This window comes from Octodon degus, unplaced genomic scaffold (assembly GCF_000260255.1).
Source record: "Octodon degus isolate 3935 unplaced genomic scaffold, OctDeg1.0 scaffold00034, whole genome shotgun sequence".
Taxonomy (NCBI): Eukaryota; Metazoa; Chordata; class Mammalia; order Rodentia; family Octodontidae; genus Octodon; species Octodon degus.
The window spans coordinates 10,267,005-10,278,237 of NW_004524610.1; the positions used below are offsets into that span (position 1 = coordinate 10,267,005).

An 11,233-nucleotide genomic window follows, 5' to 3' on the forward strand; every position below is an offset into this window, starting at 1 on the left:
GAGGGAGAGAGAGAGAGAGAGAGAGAGAGAGAGAGAGAGAGAGAGAGAGTCCATAGCCTTTGCACTGGAATGGTCATTAGCCAGGAACAGATTCATTTCTTTCTGCCTTAGTTACTGTCCCATCACTAAACATAATTCCCGGCACCCACAATCTAGAAGAGATGTTTACTTTGCCTCATGGGCTCAGTCTGTTCTTGACTGGCTCCAAGGCAGAACTAGGGGACAGAGAGGACCTTAGGAGGAAAAGCACTCAGCTCACCACAGCTGAGGAAGCAGAGAAAGAAGTGAGGACATGGGGCGAACCCCCCTCTTCCAGGTCTGACTCCAGGGCCAGCTTCAAATTGGCTCCTCCTCCTAAGAGCTGCATCACTCTGACCTCATGATGACCACAGTGCTCCCACCACCGTGTCACCCTCCAAACTCATGGGCCTTCTGTAGGACACAGCAGACCTAAACTGTAGCATCTTCCTGCTCCTTTTCATTCTTTCTTCTTGCTCCCTTTTCCTTCCCTCTTTTCTCCTTCACCTCTTCCTACTTCCATCCCACTCATAATCCTATTCTTTCCCTTCCTCTCTTTCCTCTCTGCTTTAAATTCATTTGTGTCCACCAGTTGTGTAACCTAAAATTAATTACCTAAACATCTGAGCCTCCTTTCTTTACTTTGAAGAATATGAATAGAGAGGAAATGATAATGCCTATTGTGTAGGGTGGTTGCACTGCGCACATGAGTTAGTATATAGATTATGTAACACATACACAGAGAGCCTCAAATCTTCTCAGTAATAGTAACATTTATGATGTGCATGAAGCACAAAGACAAAACACACACCTTAATGACATCTGAGGCTCTCACAGACTAATTGGGAAAGACCAGTGACATCAAAGCTGAAAGAAATGTAGTGTCACCTTGGCTCACAAACTTCATTCATTTAAGGATTCTGGGGAAGATGGCTGCACTTGTCTCTGTGTGGGGAAGATTGTCATGGTCATGTTTGTCACCGGATGTGGAGTGGGAGAACAGAAGCAAAATTTTCCCTGACACTTCTGTTTCCAAGTAGAATTGTTCAAGAACAGAAGCATTCATGAACTGAGGCATTGCCGTATATCTCCCCGGAAACCCGCAATCTGATGGCCTGAATATCCTTGTGTGTGTGTGAACATCTCCCGTTGGTGCCAGCCAGTGATGGGGGCTGGGGCAGGTCAGTGGCATGTAAGGGAAAACAGCCATGGCCAATGTGCTCTTGGGCTTCCTGACCTCTGATCATGATCCACCATCTCCAACTGCTTTAAATTTCCAGATATCTCTTGCACCACCAACAGTGACACGGTTGCCTGTGGTAGAGCATGTATTGTAGATAAAAGAGCACAGGAGCTTTTTCAAAGAGTGTGTCCAGATTAACTTCCCACTGCTCTCACTTACTATCTCTAAGTCCTTACCTGTGGGAAAAAGATAACAATATTTCTTCCTCCTGGTGCTATTTTTCATGGTGGGGAGAGATAAGAAAGAACAAAATAGATATAGTGTAGAACACAAATAAGAGCCTCAAGGCTGATTCCTGAGTCTACAATTCACTGGCCATTTGTCCCGAGGAAACTGTGGACTCCCTTTCCTTATCAGTGACTGAGTTTTGATAGTAATAACTCAATCACAGAGCTGAGAACATATCAAATGAAATAATGGAGCTGAAAGTGCTCCGTAAAACATGAAGTGCTTCAGAAATATTACCTGCTATTATCATCTTATAGTCGCATAAAACTATTATAAGCCGATGGCGGGAGACTTCCATCTGTCATGGTGACAGTTATTAGTCTCACTGTCCCCTGTCAATAAGCTGATTTAAGATAGTACATCGTCAAGCAGAAGAACAGGAAGTGAGGGAATTAAAATAATTATATTATCCCAGAATGAAATAATGGAATTTAAACTACATTAATTTAAAAAGAGACTCTACAAATTGCTTCACACTGCCTGAAATAGCCTGTAAGCATACTAGAAAGAATATCCATGTTTTGTGATGGCTGTATCTAATAGAGAGCAAAAAAAAAATTTCACATTCCATAGGAACACTGGACTTTATTGTATTTCTTTTCATGAAAACTCAAAATCTGCAGAAACTGGTGGAGTTATTCAAGTTTTAAAATCCAAATTGATTTAACTCCCTTTTATTTTAGAAGGTTTAGTTACTCATTTCTTTTGGAAATATGAATTTAATATAGACGTAATATTTGTTACATTGAAATGAATATTTCATAAACCAATATCTCAGTTGATAAAATTAAGTGAGAGATTTGGAGTCGTGTAGACTCTGTGCATGGAGATAAAGGCAAACATTCCACCCACAGAAGCTCAGGCATCGAATGGAGTTCGGCTTGATTTTTCTCTCTTAAAAACATTAAGGTAGGGGCTGGGGAGATGGCTCAGTGGAATAAGTGCTTCCCTGGCAAGCACAAGGGTCTGAGTTCAATCCCCGGTTCTGCCAAAAAAAAAAAAAAAAACAAAAAAAAAAACATTAAGGTAAAGAAGTATCCTTCGTTAATCAGAATGCATATCTCTGTAAAAAGTCTATTGTTCGATTCACACAATGAAGTGATGAGCCTAAATTCATGTAATTCCTTGAACCAGAGGATCAAGGTGAAAAATAGATCTCCAGCTCCTCAAATTTAGAGAGGTCACACGGAAGTATGGTTTAAACTGGTGTATGTTCTCCTAAAAAGCTAATGCTTCCGACAACATTAATTTAGGTTGCAGCGGCTCACACCTCCCCTCTCCTGTGCGGAATTTTGAGAGCCACACTCCTAAATTTGCTCGACCCACCGAAGACCAGTCAGCCTGGCCCAAGTCCTCCACCTCCCTGAGGAAGTGGCTGGCTCCAGGTTTCAGTGTGATCTCTCTGTCGTGTGGAGACTCTCCCCAGCGCTTCGCCCTGGCCTCTGTCCTTGCTTGCATGCATGTACCAACCATCTGCTTGCCTTTCCTGAGCACCTTCCTAAGCAAACTGCTGCCTGAGCCTGAACGAATGCCAGACGTTCGCAGCCGCTTTCATCCCCTCACTCACTGGCCTTACGGGGGGACACTGCATCTCCTTCTCAGCAATGGGTGCTGTATTTGTACTCCTGGAAACTGCTTTTATAAACAGAGAAGCTTTGATAGCCGCCACTCATCATCTGCCGAGTACTGAGTGGGAGGGCAGGGCTCATTTCTTGACTCTGGAACTATCTGTTAAAGCCCTATTATGCTCTCCTTGAATTTGAAAATAGAGCAAGTTAAAATCCCTGTTCTTGTGGTGTCCCTGTATGCGGGAGGTGACCACCACACTGTAAAGTCCAGTGTGTGCAGTCCAATAGGCAGCCCCAAGGAGGCGGTGGTCCAAGACCAGTTTTATAAGTTCAGATAAGGCAGCTAGGGAAGGGGCACAAATGAGCTAGTAGCTGAAGCAGGAGCTAAAGGAGACAACACTGAAAGCCGCAAGCTCGAGAGCCCTCCCCACCCGTCCACCTACAGAAAGCCTGCGTGAGCCTTCAGGGTGCCGTGAATCGGAATTTTTGAGGAACAGTTGGGACTGAAAGAGAGAAGCGGAGACTTTGAGAAGAGGAATCTGCAGTGACTCGGGTTACAGCACAGATGCCCTGGCTGCTAGGGCTGGAGTGGACACCACGGGTTGAAAGCAGCGCAGGGTTCAGATAAAGGTGACAGCAGAGGGAACGAGGATAGACTGTCAAATTCCAGATGCCAACTGCAGACAGCCCCTAGTTTTCCTGATAGAAAACTGCCACGAGGTAGAGGAAGAGAACCAGGGCACACAACTACCTCTCCAAGTATGCTTTGTGGGTCCCCTATGTGGGAACTGTAAGGTTTTCCTTTGGCTCAAATGGGAAGCTGGAGATATAAAAGGTGCCTTTGTTTAGGGTGGACAGCAGGTACGCAGAGGAATGCAAGAACTTTGCCGAGGAGGCCTGGTCAAGCTGGGGATGGAGTTTGCATGGGAGGGTGAGGTGACGTGTCAAGCACTGACTGGGGACTAGTCGGTGTGTGCATGTAGAAAGAAACAGGAAACTGAGGTTAGGCGGTGGGACGGGAAGAAGGAAGTTATTCTTGGAGGGACACCTGGTTGTTGTGGTCCCCATGCCAGTTGGATCACGGCAATGGTGACTTGGCAGATTTTTTATGTGAACTGGAACTCCAGGAATCAACTTAGAAGTATATTAAAATGGGTTCCTGGGATGCCTGAGAACCTTTCCATCAAACTTTCTGGTGCAGAAATGAACAAACTTTTTCTCTAAAGAGCCAGATTGCTCCATCAGGAGGATCACAAATTCCAGGCTGGTTGAAGCAAGAAACTTACAAGAAAAGCAGAAGGTTGGAGTGCCATGGCCCTAGGCCCAACCCCAGGAACACACACACGCACGCGTGCACACACACACACACACACACACACGCACACACTCATGACCTGGACTGTAAATACTTGCCATAATTTTCCAACTTTGCCGATAGAGAACTAATGCCGTTATATACAGTGTGTAAATGCATAAATAGGGCCATTTTCCAAAGAAACTTTACATAGGAAGATTACAACTTCAATTTTATAAAGTATTACTTTACTTTTTATAGTTTTAACCACTTAAAGACCAAAATGAAAAAAGAAGAAAAATAACTCCCACATACTCAGTTCCTGGTCTTTGCAGAGCTGACCCACAGACTGACAGTCCTGCTTAAAGAACATCCTAAATGTGTGCATTTTTCATGTGTATGTTGTACGATTTTTTTATGTACAAGACTACCTGAACTATACATTTTTTTTTCTAATTTCAAATAATTATCACAAAGGAAATGACATTCTGTGACTTAATGTCCAGTCTTTGGTCTGGGTGCTTGTGAAGCTATAGAGTCCACCAGCCCCTGGACTGGGTTTCTAGTGAACGATGGTCCTGTCCAGTGGCAGACTGAGAAGGAGGCAGAGTGAAAAGCAAAGAATTGTTTTGACTAGCGAGCCCTTTCTTTTTCCTTCCAGTGCATTCTATAATAATATAGTAGAGTTGTGCTTTTATAATGAACATTCCACTGATGAGATTCCCCCATTGGTGAAGGCTGAGGAATGAGATTTTGCACAAAGAGCAAGTGCTGCAGGAAATAAATTAATCTCAGGGAAGAAGAGGGCAGGGTTGACCGGGCACACGCACCACTACCTAAAGGGAAATGATACTTCTGAATTGCTCAAAGCCTAAGAGGACTGCGGCTCTCCTTCCAGCACATTCTTAGGTGTCTAATCCTTCCAAGAAAAGGGCTGCTGCACACTGAAGGGCAATCTCATAGTATAGTTGTGCTCATGAGCAATGAGTAGTGAGACATTGAAAAGATCAAGAAATAAAGACTAAGGGCACAGAAGGCCTAACTACCCTGACTAATTGGCACATGTTACTTCCACATATTGGAATATCATGGTGTAATACACAAATATGTACAGAAGTTTACAATTTTTTTTTTTTTTTTTTTTTGCGGAACTGGGGATTGAACTCAGGCCCTTGCGCTTGCCAGGCAAGCACTTATTCTACTGAGCTATCTCCCCAGCCCCTCAGAAGTTTACAATTTTTAAAGAATTTTATTTTAAAAATAAAAATGGAGCTACCATATGGTCTGACAATAAAAAATTAAAAATACCAGCTTTTTTGATACCAGCTTAAAATTACCCAACATTTAAACAATAGCTTTCCCAGTCTTTGCAGTAAAAATAATTATTGAACTTAGAATACCTGTGAATTTTTTAACTTCATTTATTAAAGTAGAGGGAAAACATGTGCTTTAAAATAACGACATGTAAAGTATTTACTTGTTCGTAGTACGTCATCAGTCATTTAATCAAGCTCTTTAACACGGAATTCACACCCTGCCTATTTATGAAAGTCCTCCTGAGAGAATACTGACATACTTTATTTTCCTTTAGGGTGGTAAAATCTGAAGTTTACATTAGACACTTAGTTTACACAAAGCCTCAGTGTAAAGACTCCTTTAGTTTTGTAGAGATCCATTTTTTGTGGCCAGCTCAGCATGCCCTCGGGGTGGGACTGGTGTGGCATGTGGTGACAGGGATCTAACCGAGGTCCCTGCACACTTGCCTAAGCCTACCTAAGAGGCACTTTAGACTGTTGCACTATCTCGCCGGCCCTACAGACCCATTCTTTTTTCTTCTGTTTCCTTTTGGCCTCAGCAAAGAGCTTACTTGTACGGCTTACTTTCTCTCATCAGCTTAATTTTTAAAAATGAGGGTGAAATTGTCAGATCACCTGTGTGCGAGACTTAGAAGAGAGTTTGAGTCCAGCAAACCCACAGCTCTGTGATCTCAGACCAGGCTGTAGAATTCAAAGCTTTTGGAGAGAGCTGGGAGTGCAGATCACTTGATCTACCTCTAGCATGTGGGAAAGTGAAGCTCACAGAAAGGCAGTCGTCCTGGAAAGCGACACATGTGGGTCTGGGCAGAACTCGGGCTGCGACAGAGTGCATCTGTGTTTCCTGTTCTGCCCCAGCACTCCCCTCCCTGCTTTACCTGTCTAGGTCATGAAACACAGGTGGTCATAGATGCAATCTAAAGACCAGGGATACTTTGAAGCAGAAGCTTCAAAAAGAAGTAAGTTGTCTTAGAGAAAATGAGACAAGAATGTCACACTCTCTCAGTGAAGAACACTTACATGGGGCAGCTGCAAAGCATTATACTGTACTTTCTAGCAGAGATTTTAGTTGCTAAAAGGGGAAAGGAAAATGGCCTCCTCATGAGCCAGGCAAAACTCTCAAGACAGTTAATGAGTAGCTACTTAATAACTGGCTCCTGTTTGCAACTGAAAAATAACGCTTCAACTGAAGGACTTCGCCTGTAGCTGAAGGAAGCCATCTTGTCCAGTCAGCATCCTCTCAAGGACAGCTTTAGCCAGAGACTGGCAGAGGTAGGGCGTAGACCGAGGTCTGTCCCCACTTCAGGACAACACTCAAGGACCCCGAGTTCACCCGGGACCCACCCAGGTCTCTGCTGTGCCTAGACCACGAATCATCTTGTCCCTTCACCTTGACCTGGTTCTGCTCTCTGCCTCAGGTGTTTTTCCTTATAATATTTCCCAATCAACTTTCCATGTGCAGATCAGCCCAGGGAAGTATATGTGTAACAAATAACTTAATCCAAATATTTCCACTTAACCTGTGTCATCTACCAAAAACAGCTCTTCAGCTGATTAAGCAGGCCGTGAAGCCAGCACCCCTCCTGAGCCATTTCTGTGGAAGTGCATCAGAAAGAGGATGGTCATGCACGGCTCTCCACAGTCAGGATGTTTCTGAGCTTAGCGGCTGCTGACATCACCGCGGAGGGTGTCTCGGCCCCTTCGCTGCCCATAACTTTCACACAGGCCATAGAATCAGCCAGAAGATGCAGTTCTCAAAGGAAAACAATGCAAAGTGAGAGACGGAAACAGCTACAACGTGTGCCACAGTCAGCACTAGGCAGAGATTTTGAGAGAAGCAAAAGTTTTCCTTAGCAATTAACGCAAAGACTCAGTTGTTACTTCAGTAGTTAATTATTATTGCAGTGACTTAATTGGTGTTTATCATGCACTATACTAACTTTCACCTATTTGATCTAATGTAACCTTCAAAATAGCCTATGTGGTAGACTATTATTAACTCAATTTGGCAAATTAAGATATAGACACTTCCACAAATTGCTCCTGGCACACAGCTAGCAAGTGATGGAGCCAAAAATCCAAACCCGGCAGTCTGACTTCAGATGCTGAAGAACTGTACTCTGTCTTCAAACCATTCATTCATGCTGCTCTGTGAGAATGGTCCTCTTGGGCATTTATGGAGAAAACAACATCAACCATCTTTGTGAAAGAGATGTTGAGCACATGTTCTTTTTGTTTAAGAGCATCTTTTAACTGTGTTATAAAATTTGTCAGTGTGTCAGTGAAGGAAATTAAGAATTGATCTAAGAATATGAGTGGTGGTGATGTTGTCGGCTTAATTGCAGCCCTCATTTCACAATATTTCAAAATGTGAAATGTACACCCTAAGTATGTTAAAGTATGTTATGTTTTTCAGTTGTACTCAATTAAAATGGAAAAAAATAAGTAGATAAAATGCTATTGGAGGAAGATTTAAGAAAAGGAAGAGGATGAAGAGAAGGAAGAACAAACTCAGAAGATGCTCATTGGCTCATCATGAACTCGAAGGAGGACCCTGCAGGATCAGGTGAGTTTGCCACACCAGCCCTGAAAGCCAAGTATGAATCCAAGCAGCCATCAGGGACAGCACATGCACAATCTTCCAGGAAATTGAATGCAATGGAAAAGTTTCAATTTCTGCTCTATTTTTGTAGTCTCATGTATGAAATGATCAGAAAATGACAAAAGGATCTGTACTTCATTGCATCGATAGAAGGAAAAGTAAAAATATTGCCCAAGTGTGCATAGGGGTGATTTTTAAGTAAATCTATGTTGAAATTAACCTAAGAAAGATGGCTTTGCTTTATGGTGTTGAAGGAAGTCACGAAGTTCCTTTGAGAAGAGCTGTTCTCTGCAGCCCAGGTCCTCTTGTTCCTCCTGTGCTGCACCTAGAGGCCCTGCACTGAGCCCAACCTGGCTGCATTGTGCTCCACATGCCCCCCTCCACCTCAGCCTCCCACCACTCCAGAGCTGCACAGGAGGAAGATTAGATAGCAAGTTTCCTTGTGATTGAAAGAAAGACTTTGATCTCAGGAATTGTGTTATCTGGTACTTTTTTTAGGATCCCTAATCTTAAAGAAAAAAAAAAAAACAGTTGCCAATGAATTAATAATGGCTTGAGACCCAACACACCACAGCAATTTTCACTGCAGTGGTTCTTTCTTTTATAGTCACACTTGATTAGTATTTGAAATGTGGAGGAATTGCTATATGCATGGTTTTCAAAGACCTTTACGGAATTTCATTTTTATCACTCAGAGAGAGTCAATGAAAAGGTAATAAGAAAAGCTCTATGGGATATTTTTATAGGAGTATCAGAAGCCAGTAAGCTAACTACATGAAAGAACTGAGATTGCACAGACAGGGTTTGGAGCAGAAACACTTCAGAGACTCTATATCTAGTATTTTGACTTTTACATGTCCTTGGAGAAAGAGTGTGTTAGCCAGAAAACCAAGTGAGGCGGGGAAAGGAACAAACCCTGTGCTTAAGAATAATTACGATTTTCCTGCAGACTAAATGTGAAGTTTCAATGATAAAGTTTCATAGAAACGGAGCTGGTTCACTGTGTCTAAAATATTGTTTAAAAAGAAAGCGCTCATATCCTTTGGTAACTTGTCCCAGATTTCTACCAGGTGGAAGTCAGTCCAGGTACCACAGGTGAATGCCATGAAGGCTTTCACAAGCGTTTTCTGTCCTGTTTTGTCTTCATAGTAACAAAAAGATCATCCTCATTATAAACTATCATAATTCAAGTCTGTATTGGATTGCTTATCTGATGCTTTTTAAAATTAGAAAATCTAACATTTAAACCATTTATTTAGTTATTTATTTTAGTTTATTTATTTATTTTAAAAACATTTTTATTGAGAAACAAATAGCAATGAGACAGTTTCACAACCGATTACTAGCACATTTTCAGTAATTAATACATTGCATATTGTTGTCGTAGTGGTTATTCATTGTATAAGATGCAGACCTGATATCCGGTCTCAAACATGATTAGAACAAACCTCTCTATTTATTGAATTAAGAGAATGGAGCTGTATATCTATCCTAACTATTTTGAGTATGCAGATACAAAATGAATGTTTATTTGTATCCCCTTTTTTGGTTAGTTTTGTCAGAGAAGGGCATTTCATTGTCATTTAAATACTGTAGGTACATGAATTCAGCACAATATCCCAATATAGTCCAATAGTCCATAACAGTAGTGGGTTTTCCATAAGACTGTCAATGTCCAAAGTTGTTGACTTGAGCCTTTTACAGCTCAGCATATTAATATGGCTTTACTTTTTATACTTCATTTTCATACTTTTCTGCTGGATGGTTAAGACCAAGAAAAAGCAAGGCCTATATAACAAGAAACGTAACTTTTGTATCAGATGCTTTTTAAAATTAGAAAACCTAACATTTAAACCATTTATTTAGTTATTTATTTTTACTTTTTTTTTGACACTGAGTCTCACTCTGTAGTCCAGGCTGGCCATGAACTATAGCAATCCTCTTGCCGCAGCCTCCCAAGCACTGGAATTATAAGCATGTACCACCACCACCACCCAGCTAAACCTGTTTTCAAACAGTAAATTTTTTTAGAGGAACTATCAGAATATTATTGTAATAGCTGTACAATTGATCTTGACAGAAATCAGTAATGTGGCCATAAAAATCACAAAGGAGGGGGAAAATTTTAGCAGTGCAAAACACCCTTATCACTATTGTAAGTGTGAGTATCATGCTGTGTTTAAAAAAATTTCAGTGGGATGTGCAGGACCGGTAGTCACTTTGCCTGGGCCAGATATTCCAACAAAATGTTAGTAGAATTGTGCATGCTATGCTCCTGTGGAGCAGGCAGCTGAAACCAGTTCTCCGAGGCTAAAGGACCCATACTCACATGGGTGCCCGCAACGGCAGGGCTCCACACTTGCTCTTGTCTTTCACCAAATCGTTCTGACAGCCAACTGGGGCTCTTGAACCTGGGCCAGCTGGCTGGGAGGCAGGGTTCTTGGCTGTGTCTACGGGATGACTCTGAAATGACACAGGCCAGAGTGATGGATTTCACAGGTAAGTTACCAGTCCAAAATAAACACCACTTCCCAGACATCTGCCAAGGACAAGCAGTCAGCAGACAGCAAGGCATTTCTGTATGTCTGAAACAGAACACTCTACATGCCCAAAAAAGTTATAAACTACATCTTCTCAGTGGATTGTGGTAACCTACATGTGGAATTTTTTAGGTGATACAAGTCATTAGAATAAGAAGTTGGTTTAGGTCCAAAGTCATCTTTAAAATTCATCCCCAGAAGTAGCGTATAGGAAATAGCAAAGAGCATAATTCAAAAGGCAAGAGAAGTTGCAGTATGCTCCTGGATGAACAATAAAGAGCTCTTAATATGATAGTTATGCAGGACTATATAAAAACATATTAGATGAACCCTTATTTAAAGGTCATTCCAGATTTCTATGAAACAGTACCAATCTTATGTTGGGTTATACACGTATTTTCCCCCCATATATGTGTGTGTATGTGTG

The 11,233-nt window shown here is 41.9% G+C and overlaps 1 protein-coding gene across 1 annotated transcript in view; it reads right to left on the reverse strand.

The window, feature by feature from the left end:
* Window positions 1-11,233, reverse strand: part of Themis (thymocyte selection associated) — a 233,162-nt gene that overhangs the window by 1,217 nt on the left and 220,712 nt on the right. The window contains exon 5 of the mRNA XM_023714287.1: window positions 10,596-10,729. Coding sequence (XP_023570055.1) covers window positions 10,596-10,729 — 134 coding nt within the window. The remainder of the gene's footprint in view (window positions 1-10,595; window positions 10,730-11,233) is intronic.